The sequence below is a fragment of the Stylophora pistillata genome, chromosome 8 (genome assembly GCF_964205215.1).
Source record: "Stylophora pistillata chromosome 8, jaStyPist1.2, whole genome shotgun sequence".
In the NCBI taxonomy this organism is placed as follows: Eukaryota; Metazoa; Cnidaria; class Anthozoa; order Scleractinia; family Pocilloporidae; genus Stylophora; species Stylophora pistillata.
In genome coordinates, this window is record NC_142526.1 from 10,190,636 (window position 1) to 10,203,026 (window position 12,391).

The window sequence follows — 12,391 nt, forward strand, 5'->3', positions numbered from 1 at the left end:
AGATCAATGCTTTTCAGCCGCCTTGGATCAACGAGGCAGTTAACCCTAATCGAGTCTAATCAGATAAAAATTCCAAAAAAGCCAGCTGAGGCAATTCTTTCGTAGCCCTCCTTCCTCAATGCTTTCAAGATATTCCTGCCAGGAGAGATTCCATAGGAGATGTTTTACTTGCTTTACCTGCGTTCAACGGAACAGGCGTAGTTCGCTGTATTGAGGGTCGATGGCCAAAGCAAATTCTCACTACACGAGGATACACGCGTGAGCGTCGAAGTTCTGAGAGTATTTTTCGAGTATTCTGAGCCCCAAAGTTTTTCTCCTAATTTAGAGAAGAATCACTAGAAGAGAAAATCTGAAATAGTCGTTCATCGGGATGGCCTCATAAGATGTACCGCCGTCTTCTCGGCCACCGGGGGAGGGGAAAAAAACTTAGATGCCCGTGAGGGCATTGGCGCGATGACGGGGATAACAACTCAGACTTATTGTGAGGGGATGACAAAAAAGATAAGACAAAGTCTTTTTGTGGTTAAGCAGTTTATTTGACCTTACAAAGCCACTGAAGAGCAGCTACTGGCCATTTAAAATAGTTACTCTGCCTTTTTTAAGGTTAGAGAAGTCACTTGGTAAGGCGTACTGATAAGTAACCTGGCTGGCGTTGAGTTTAATTTTTATCTAAATAGTTCTATTTTGAAGGGGTGGGGAATATAAAGAATATCAAATATTATGTTAGTTTTTTTTTCTTCTCCTTCTATGGAAGTACGTCTATTATTTGATTGTGAAAAGGGAGGTCGCTACAATCAGATGAAAAAATAGTGTTTAATTTTGTTGGGCAAACCAATCAGCATTGATGTGAAATTCATGTCCAAGACAGAGAGTAAATGTACCCCTTCACAACCCCTTAAGCTACCAAATCAAAAGCACGCAACTACCCCACCAGCAACGACAAATTCAAGGTCTCATCGAGGGAAAACTAAAAAAACTTGACCAAAACAACAACGCTATGTGATTTCGATCACATGTTGACTCTGATTGACAGAGTGCTTAGTCACACAAACACAAAAATCAAGAGAAATAATCAGAAACAATGATAATCATTTCATTCGACTTAACGGTAAACAGGCTCATAAAGCTGTTAAAATCTACTTAAATCTTCATTAAGCTGTCTGCGACCTTGCTCACTGAAAATGTCGTGGTGTGCTTTCCTCAATGGCGGGCCGGACCCCAGGCTGTGGGACGGGGAGCGGCCGCTGAGCTGCCGATACAAGGGAAGTCTGCAATGTTGTTGGTGTCGGGAGGAAGAGGCTTTTCCATGGTAGATTGCTGTTGAGGTGGGGGCTGTTGCTTCCTGCCTCCATCTCCCTTCCGCACGTTATCCCACGGAGCATCCCTGACAACAAACCCGGCCTGGTTGCTCTGTTTGCTGGGTGGGTTCATGTAGTGGCTGAGGACATCATGTTGTTCAATCTCGTCTCGTACGTCTTGCATCTGAAGGAAAGTAACGGACTAAGATTAGCGCCATGATGAGCGACAAAACGGAGATCACAGTGAGACAATTTGTATGGGTAATCAGAGGATTGAGTGTAATTTAGGATGGTATGAGAACAATATTAATTGCCGAATAATCAGTGTTGTGTTTCAGTGTGAGACAGCTATAGAAAGCAGGGGGAAGTGGAGGGGGAGAAGGAAGGGGAGGAAGAGGAGAGAGGGCAGGCGAGAGGGGGGAGATGGCGGGGGGAATTTAAGAGAGCGCGACCGTTGGGATTTGGAAGGGTGCGGGGATCTTGCTTTGCACTCTCATTAAGTTGGTCCACCCTGACCCCTTTTGCTTACACAATATCCTATGCACTTACGTATTCCTCCTCCAACAATAGAAGCTGATCTTTTGCTTCCTCTACGTTCTCTGCGAGACCGGAAATGAGAACAGGATCAGATGTGTTGAGTGACGGGAACCGTATGTCCACCCTGTATGTATCCATGAATTTTCGGATGGCTCTTCCCTTGGTACCAATCAGACGGCGGTGAACTCGGGGGTCAATCGGTACCTCTACACTCACTTGGTCCTCCTACCAAAACAACAAACAAAACGCTTGTATCGGCCTCAACAAGAGTAACTAAGCCACAACAGATCAAAGCCTGAATTCTGCAATGTGACTCAAGTATTCCCAATGCTAAATTTGTTGGCCAATTACAGCTGATAAGTTCTAGACATGCAAATTAATATTCCGCTCGTTGATAAACTGGGCACTGTAAGTACATGTCGCGAAAGACAATAGCATTGTGTGCGATGAAACGGTGACATGAAAGCTATATAAACCTAACACCTACCAACTCATGAACAATCTTAAAAATGGCTGCTTTGGCTGCCTCACAATTATGCTCGTATCCAGTCAAGATAATCTTGTCCGCGTCAACCTCTGAAGATTCTACGGGTGGAAACTGTATCTGTACTCCGTGTTCGCTGCGGATCTTCTGAATGATTTGTCCTTTGCGACCAATAATCTTTGGATGATACGAACTAGCAACGGTAATTTCCAATTTGAAACTACGTAGTTGCTGTGGAAAGAAGTAGAAATGGAATCAGTTCAGAAAGTTATTCCACGGTCAGTGCGTGTAAAATCGGACAAAAAATTATTTCATCCTTATTTAGATTGGTGTTCATCCTTCCATTCTTTTCCCAACCTTGCTTGTTTTTACCAATTAACTGCTTCCTTCACCTACTTCCTAACAGAAAATTATCGTTTCATCGTTAAACGTACAGGGGAAGATGCTTTTTTTCTGGTTTGCTAAGACAGAGATCGACAGAAGTCACATGCGAAGGTCACTAAAAACAACGTCCTTTAATAAAGTTCAGAATCTTACCCGGTCCTCATTCTCTGCTTCAATCTCAGCCACCTTCTGTTCAAGCGCCTCGATGGCCTTGTTCACCTTGGGACGAGTACCAACAATAACCACTTGATCAGACTCATCCTTAGAGGGGGGTATGCTAATGTTAACGTCAAACTCGTCCATCATTTGACGGACATTTGCTCCTTCAGCACCGATTATAAAGCGGTGATAATCAAATGGGATTGTCATTGTCTCTGTTATTGGGACAAGTTCCTAGAAACAGAATGATTAACACGATGTTAAGCGTCCAAAACTTATCATAACATAACCAAAGTAAAGCGCGCGCTCTGATTGGTCAATTTAGCATCCCCCATTTGCCCATGGGTGTACACTACTGACGTGAGCAAATGCAAAGACTGTTTTTCCGCGCGCGCTTGTTTTTACTGATCACGTAAGATTTGCTCAAGAAGCTAAAGTCGCTCTCGGCTATCGCCTCGAGCGACTCTTACGCTTCTTTCGTGCTCAGCAACCTCCCGCGTGCATCCAAAACTTAATAGTGTACGCTGTGGTGTTTACCATTTGGTAAATGGCAAAAGCAAACGGTAAACTGATAGCAACTTGAGCACATAGGAGTATTAGACAGCTCGGGTACACAAAATTGCATTGGTTTAACGCCAAACGTATTCCCTAGAAAATCATACTTTGGCGAATTTTTTTCTTTCAACTGATAATTCAGTACTCTAAAATAAGAATTAAATAGCTCAAAATCAATCAATGTACTTAAGCTACAAATTATTATTCTTAGAAAGCAAGTTGTTTCTTTAGTCCTTTCAGCAATATGTTTAGACTTCGCACAGCGAGTAAACACTGACAACAATTTTTTTACACATATCAATTTAAAAAATACAATAATGCAAATTGGGGATATAAATTTTTCAGCCTGTTTTTAGTATCACATCTGATATGTCATGAAGAAGATCAAGGAAATTCAGCGAAATAAGTTCATACTGATACAGGAGTGTTTACAAAGTGCACATAACATGAAGCCCGTTTCCTGAAATATCTCCACGTTATTCCATTTGACGAGGGTAAAGATCGTTAATTAACCAATGCTGAATTTCTAACACAAAATAAAACTTCTTCTGTAGAGCAGCAAACATACCCTGGCATCAGCCTCGAACTTTCTACCACGCAGGCCCTTTTCAGTCAGCTTGCTTTGAATAACAGCCAACTAGGAAAATAGTTAAAAACACTCATCAGCTCAACAGTCTCACTTAAGAAGCTAAAATTAACGTAGCGTTGCAATGGCAGATTCTGGAGAGAGGGAGTGGACCTAGAGAGCTACTACTTCAGCTACAAAACAATGCTTCTTAAAATAACAGCAACATAAGGAGAAAGAAGATTACATTTGAATCTCAACCATTTTCCTCCAAGGGCTATAAAATGCGTATATTTAAATCGGAAAATCTGCCCCGACTTCAGCCAACTCTATTCTACAAGGAAGTAACCGGACATCTTAAGGAGTTGTACTTGAAAAAAGTTCACTAAGTAGTCTGCATTTAAGTGGAAAGAGGTACTCCTTACGAAACGACACGATTGAGGACTGTAAGTGAGCACAATTAGTGGAGGAAGTCTTCCCAAACGATTTATTATGTAGAATGATCTGGCTCGAATTTACTCAACATGGGGCAAAGGGGCCACAAACTGGAAAGAAGACTGTTTGATTGCTCCGAGATGCACCAATTTCAGAAAGAAATAGGCCTCTCGTATCACCCACGCTCCAACGTCGCATTTTGTTTAACAGCCACTAAGAAGTCTTAGTGAAAACTATATAGAGTAAATAATTCTCGATTTTGAAAAGTTGAGGCAGCTAACTTTTCCAGCAACAAAATTAGCTTAGGAGCCAACAAAACTTTGATTCCCAAACGTCAAAAGAATTATGGGTGAAAAATGAAAACTGAACTTTGGAAGAATTTTTCAACGGTAAATATCGTCTTAAATATAAGTGTTAGTTTCCTCAAAAGTATTGCTGACTAGAAAAATTTGTTTCAAATCCTTTTCCTTATAAACATTTCCGACATTACCACGCAATTTTCTGGCCGGAAACTCTAGTGAACAACGATTTAATCATGGTGAATCCGATGTACACATCAAAAAAACATAATCAGGGCACTCAGAATTTAGCCCTTTTTGAAAAAAGCTTTAGTCTCGAAATGTTTTCTCACGAGGTGTGCCTCGCTCTCAATCCACATTTTCTTACAGCTAGCGAGCATATCCATTTATGACTGGTGGCACTTTAACGTTACGAATGAAACAACGAGAACGAAATAGAAAGAGCTCGCAAAATCCTCAAACGCTTTGATCACAGCAATAAGTTGAACAGCCATACAAAATTTGACCATCAAACTTTGACTAAACTTCGCATCACAAATTTAACGTACCCCTCCTTCTTTGCTGAGATCAGCTCCTTTCTCTATGAGCAACTCAACAATATCATTGTGACCTATTCTTACAGCTTCAGTGAGTGGAGTGGACCCAAAAGACTAGGAAAAAAAAACACACACACAATGAAAAGGTACAGTAACATATATAGCTCATATTCCCTTCTTTAATGATCAACGCAAGGATATATGGTCGAATCTGCTTTTCAGACGAAGAACACTTTGCAAGCGTTTTTCAAAAATAAGGTAAGAGTATTACCTTGTACAACAATTCACCAAATCATATTAACTCAAACCAATGTTAAAAGGGACACTATGAATGAAGCAACACAGCCATACAATATTGGACTATTCAACTCTGGCAAAACTCTACATAACAAATACAGTTTACGCTTCTAACGTACCCCTCCATCGTTCACATCGCCTCCGTTCTCTATAAGCAACCTAACAAGATCAGTGTGACCATTCTTTACAGCTTCAGTGAGTGGAGTGCCCTCCTATATGTAGGAAAAAGAAATTAAGGATAAATCTGGGTTTGTAACAACTACACTCTGCAGGACTTTTTCAAGCCCAAGGTCAGAAGGAGTTTCACCTTGTACAACAGTTCATCAAACCATAGCAATTCATACTTATATTTAGAGGGGGCACTAAGAATGAAGCAACAAAATAATACTCTATTTGGGAATAATGGGCATCTAACTTTTCAAGAAAGGCTTTACAAAGTAACACTTGAAACAAACTTAATATGTAGAACGTCCCAAGCACATGAGACAATTTGATATAAAACTTATGGAAAAATTACACAGTTTTAAACGGTTTCCAATCAAAACGTTTCTCGAGTCGTCCCTTTCAAGGTCATAATTTCCATCATCGAGTAACGGGCTTGGTGCACATTATTAGCTGTATCTTTTTCCCCCATCGATGAATTTTTTTTTTTAATTTCTCTACTTTAAAGAGGATAATTTGTACACTAAAATTAAGCAAAGAAAATATACTTAAACGTGCTCTTTCAAGAGCTTAAGACCATCGTACCTCTTTACCTGGTCTATTGACTGAAAAGCATTACCATGTTCAAGGGATGTGCACGCGCTAATTCGCCTGATTACGTATTTTGTATGCGCAGTAGACGATGCAATACTGAGGATTCAAATTAAACATTTTTAACTGGTCACTACACAACTTTCTAACCGTGAAGTACAATGAACAACGACTAAATCATTTTAAATCTGTTGCACACATCTATAACAAAATCAGGGCATTCAGAAGTTTTGCAATTCTTAACAAATTTAGCCCTTCCTTTAAAAAAACCATTGGTCTCCAAATATTTTCTGCCCAGGTTTGCGTTACTTTCTAAGCAAAGTGAAGGTGTAGTCTGATCGTCGGGGTGAGTGTAGTCCTGAGAAGGACTGTTGTCGGTGGTAGTGACTGACGTTTCGACAACCTGTGTGGAAGTCATCATCAGAGTCAAGTGAATGATTGTTGTCAGTAGAATGTTCTTATTCCGTTAGTGTAAAATGATCGGTTGGTTTTGCCGTGATATTATTGGCTGTAAGACTCAAGTGACGTAAGCCGGTCGTGATTGGCCTGTTTCGATCTGTCGGTAAAGTTAGGTCGTTATTTTTCGGTCGTTTGTGATGTTTATGTCATGAATGAGTCGTTTGTATGGAGCGGGTAGCTGTTGACATCTGTTTAGGGGAGTCTGTTCTAAGTTAGTAAACCAGCTTTCCAGAGTCAGTCGTTGAAAATAGTCAGTACTGTAGGTTAGGCATTGCGCAGACTCCCAGTCAATGTTGTGGTTGGTAAGTCGATGGCGTTCAGCAGTGTGATTGCTGACATCACCTTTCCTCGTCGCCCGTCTGTGTTCAGTCAGTCTTGTTGTGAGGTTTCTGCCAGTCTCACCGATGTAGGAGGCTTGGCTGTCTGAACAATTGATCTTATAAATCGTTCCCTGTCTGTTCCTCGGTTCGTCTTTGTCTTTACCGTTGTTTAGTAACTGACGTAGTGTGGTGATAGGTTTGTGGGCGACGTGGATATTGAAGGGTAGTAAGATGCGCGAGATGTTTTCAGACATGCCTTTTATGTACGGTATGGTTGCTGTAGTTGTAGGGGTAGCGGTGTCGCTTGTTTCGGTAGTGATAGTGGGTCGGTGAGTGTTTCGTCGGATGAAGTCGTTGTTGTACTTGTTCTTCGAAAAAACACGGTGAAGGTATTTGTTCTCGTCGGATAAGCTGTCTGTCGAGTCGCATACTAGTTGTGCGCGTCGTGTTAGAGTTCTGATAGTTGTGGCTTTGTGTGATGTAGGGTTGTAGGACGACTCGTCTAGTAATCTGTCGGTGTGTGTCGGTTTCCTGTAAACTGTCGTCCGTAATGAGTTGTCGTTGTGGCTTACCAGGCAGTCTAGAAAAGAGAGTTTGCCATTTTCTTCGACTTCTCTGGTAAACTGTATGTCAGTGTTTTGTTCGTTAAGGTGGTGGTGGAATGCGTCGATTTCGTCGTGTCAAACGGCGGTGAATGTGTCGTCAACGTAACGTAACCAAAGCGGTACCGTTAAAGAAACTGGAGACCCCATGGCAGTGCAATGTAACTGTTTGTAGTGTTTACCGTTGTACTGAAAGTAAGTAGACGTTAGGCAAATGTTTAGCAATTCCATGATGTCGTCTGTCGGTAGCGGTAGTGGGTCGGTGGATTGTCAGATTGCAGTCTCAGTACATTGTAATGCCAATTGAAGTGGAATACTTGTGAACAGTTATTTCACATCAAATGACACTAGTTTGTAGTCGTCAGGTATCTAAACAGTCTTGGTCTTGGTAATGAAGTCTTCAGTGGATTGTAGTTTATGTCTGGATTTGTCGGTTAGCGGTTGTAGCATTGTCGTCAGGTACTTGGATAGTTGGTATGTGGGAGAGCCACAAAAAGAAACAATAGGTCGCATCGCGAAACCAGGTTTGTGTAGTTTCGGCAAACCGTACAGTTTCGGTGGCTGTGGTACCGAGCACCTCAGTCGATAGTACCGTTGGGTGTCAAAGGCGTTCGTTTCCATGAGTGTCAATAGTTTACTGTTGAGTTTAAGTTAAAGTGCAGGAGTTGGGGCACGTTTGAGTTCTTCGTAGGTTCGTTTCTCGTTAACTAGTGCGTCCATTTTGTTGTGATAGTCAGTTTTGTCCAAAGTAACACTTCAAAAGAACATAATGGGTAGAAAGTCTCAAGGGCATGAGACAGTTTGATATTGACTAATGGAAAAACTGCGCAGTTTTAAACCATATCTAATCAAAACGTCCTTTGAGTCGTTCCTTTCAAGGTCATGATTTCCATCATCGAGTAACGGGCTTGGTGCACACTTTTAGCAGTACCTTTTTTGCCCGTCGATGATTTTTTTTCAATTACTCTAATTTAAAGAGGATAATTTATACACTAAAAATTAGGCAAAGAACATATAGGTAACCGTGCTCGTTCGAGAGCTATAGACCATCGTACCTCTTTACCTGATCTATCGATTGAAATCCAATACCATGATCCAGGGATGTGTGCACGCTTATTCCCCTGATTACACAATTTTTTATGCGCAGTACACGATGCAATACTGATAATTCAACTTAAACATTCTCGACTATTCACCACCATCAAACAAATTTAGCCCTTCCTTTAAAAAGAGCATTGGTCTCCAAATAATTTTTTTTCCAGGTTTGCGTTACTTTCTACCCAAGTTTCCTACCAGCTCGCGAGGAAATTATTTTATGACTAGGCTGGCACTACATTGTTACCAAAGAAACAACAAGAAAGAAATAGAAAGAGCTCGCAACTTTTGGAACTTTTTTCTCAACAGCGAAAAAAATTCGACCAACCATACAAAACTTGACTTTCAAACTTTGCCTAAACCCGACATAACAAATACAATTTTTGCTTCTAACGTACCCGTACTCCTTTGTTGACATCAGCTCCGTTCTCTAAAAGTAACCTAACTATATCAATGTGACAACTCTTTACAGCTGCAGTGAGCGGAGTGCCCTCCTATAAGTGGGAAAGAAATTGGAAAAAGCACGGTAATAAATAAAGGTCATATCCTCCTCTTTTAATGGCCACTGTAAGGATAAATCTCCGTTTGGAACAACTACATTCAAGAGAACTTTTCCAAGCCAAGGTCAGAAGGAGTTTTACCTTCTACAATAGTTCATCAAATCATACGAATTCTTATTAATGGTTCGAAGGGGTACTAAGAATGAAGCAAAAAAAGAATACTCTATCGAGGAATAATAGGCATCTAAAACTTTTCAAGCAAGGCTTATCAAAGTAACACTTGAAAAGAACTTAATGGGAAGAAACTCTCAAGCGCATGAGACAGTTTGATATTGACTACTGGAAAAACTACGCAGTTTTAAACCATATTTAATCAAAACGGCCTTTGAGTCGTTCCTTTCAAGGTCATGATTTCTATCATCGAGTAGCCGGCATGGTGCACACTTTTAGCAGTACCTTTTTCTCCCGTTGATGATTTTTTTTCAATTACTCTAATTTAAAGAGGATAATTTAACCACTAAAAATTAGGCAAAGAACACATAGGTAACCGTGCTCGTTCGAGAGCTATAGACGATCGTACCTCTTTACCTGATCTATCGATTGAAAACCAATACCATGATCAAGGGATGTGTGCACACTTATTCCCCTGATTACATATTTTTTATGCGCAGTAAACGATGCAATACTGATAATTCAACTTAAACATTCTCGACTATTCACCACCATCAAACAAATTTAGCCCTTCCTTTAAAAAGAGCATTGGTCTCCAAATATTTTTTTTCCAGGTTTGCGTTACTTTCTACCCAAGTTTCCTAGTAACTCGCGAGTAAATTATTTTATGACTAGGCTGGCACTACATCGTACCAAACAAACAACAAGAAAGGAATAGAAAGAGCTCGCAACTTTTGGAACTTTTTTCTCAACAGCGAAAAAAATTCGACTAACCACAAAAACTTGACTTTCAAACTTTGCCTAAACCTGACATAACCAATACAATTTTTGCTTCTAACGTACCCGTACTCCTTTGTTGACATCAGCTCCGTTCTCTAAAAGTAACCTAACACTATCAGTGTGACCATTCTTTACAGCTGCAGTGAGCGGAGTGTCCTCCTACAAGTAGGAAAAAATTTGGAAAAAGCATGGTAATAAATAAAGGTCATATTCTCCTCTTTTAATGGCCACGGTAAGGATAAATCTGCGTTTGGAACAACTACATTCTGCAGGACTTTTATTAAGCTGAGATCAGAAGGAGTTTTACCTTGTACAATAGTTCACCAAATAATAGGAATTCTTATTAATGGTTCGAAGGGGTACTCAGAATGAAGCAAAAAAAGAATACTCTATCCAGGAATAATAAGCATCAACTTTTCAAGCGGGGCTTTTCAAAGTAACACTTCAAAAGAACTCAAAGGGTAAAAAGTCTCAAGCGCATGAGACAGTTTGATATTGACTAATGGAAAAACTGCGCAGTTTTAAACGATATGTAATCAAAACGTCCTTTGAGTCGTTCCTTTCAAGGTCATGATTTCCATCATCGAGTAACCGGCTTGGTGCACACTTTTAGCACTACCTTTATCTCCCGTCGATGATTCTTTTTCAGTTTCTCTAATTTAAAGAGGATAATTTATACACTAAAAATTAGGCAAAGAACATATAGGTCACCGTGCTTGTTCGAGAGCTATAGACGATCGTACCTCTTTACCTGATCTATCAATTGAAAACCAATACCATGATCAAGGGATGTGTGCACGCTTATTCCCCTGATTACATATTTTTTATGCGCAGTAAACGATGCAATACTGATAATTCAACTTTAACATTCTCGAATAGTCACCACCATCAAACAAATTTAACCCTTCCTTTAAAAAGAACATTGGTCTCCAAATATTTTTTTCTAGGTTTGCGTTACTTTCTACCCAAGTTTCCTAGTAGCTCGCGAGTAAATTATTTTATGAGTAGGCTGGCGCTACATCGTTACCGAAGAAAAAACAAGAAAGGAATAGAAAGAGCTCGCAACTTTTGGAACGTTTTTCTCCACAGCGAAAAAAACTTCGACTAACCATACAAAACTTGGCTTTCAAACTTTGCCTATACCCGACATAACAAATACAATTTTTGCTTCTAACGTACCCATACTCCTTTGTTGACATCAGCTCCGTTCTCTAAAAGTAACCTAACAATATCAGTGTGACCATTCTTTGCAGCTGCACTGAGCGGAGTGACCTATAAGTAGGAAAAAAATTGCAAAATGCACGGTAAGGTATAAAGGTCATATTCTTCTCTTTTAATGGCCACGGTAAGGATAAATCTGCGTTTGGAACAACTACATTCTGCAGGACTTTTTTAAGCTGAGATCAGAAGGAGTTTAACCTTGTACAATAGTTCACCAAATCATAGGAATTCTTATTATTGGTTCGAAGGCGTACTCAAAATCAAGCAAAAAAAGAATACTCTATCGAAGAATAATAAGCATCAACTTTTCAAGCAAGGCTTATCAAAGTAACACTTGAAAAGAACTTAATGGGAAGAAAGTCTCAAGCGCATGAGACAGTTTGATATTGACTAATGGAAAAGCTGCGCAGTTTTAAACCATATCTAATCAAAACGTCCTTTGAGTCGTTCCTTTCAAGGTCATGATTTCTATCATCGAGTAACCGGCATGGTGCACACTTTTAGCAGTACTTTTTTCTCCCGTCGATGATTTTTTTTCAATTACTCCAATTTAAAGAGGTTAATTTATACACTAAAAATTAGGCCAAGAAAATATAGGTAACCGTGCTCGTTCGAGAGCTATAGACGATCGTACCTCTTTACCTGATCTATCGATTGAAAACCAATACCATGATCAAGGGATGTGTGCACACTTATTCCCCTGATTACATATTTTTTATGCGCAGTAAACGATGCAATACTGATAATTCAACTCAAACATTCTCGACTAGTCACCACCATCAAACAAATTTAGCCCTTCCTTTAAAAAGAGCATTGGTCTCCAAATAATTTTTTTCCAGGTTTGCGTTACTTTCTACCCAAGTTTCCTAGTACCTCGCGAGTAAATTATTTTATGACTACGCTGGCACTACATCGTTACCGAAGAAAAAACAAGAAAGGAA

At 40.0% G+C, this 12,391-nt stretch overlaps 1 protein-coding gene across 1 annotated transcript; it reads right to left on the reverse strand.

Moving 5' to 3' along the window:
* Nucleotides 1-514: 514 nt before the first annotated feature.
* On the reverse strand, nucleotides 515-11,939 carry LOC148724912 (vigilin-like). The gene is made up of 11 exons (XM_088731409.1): nucleotides 11,934-11,939; nucleotides 11,409-11,501; nucleotides 10,293-10,388; nucleotides 9,177-9,272; nucleotides 5,669-5,761; nucleotides 5,265-5,366; nucleotides 3,986-4,054; nucleotides 2,857-3,096; nucleotides 2,323-2,550; nucleotides 1,848-2,060; nucleotides 515-1,482 (listed from the first exon to the last, which is right to left on the reverse strand). The coding sequence occupies exons 1-11, from the start codon at nucleotides 11,937-11,939 to the stop codon at nucleotides 1,201-1,203; spliced, it is 1,518 nt and encodes a 505-aa protein (XP_088587535.1). The 3' UTR covers nucleotides 515-1,200.
* Nucleotides 11,940-12,391: the final 452 nt, after the last annotated feature.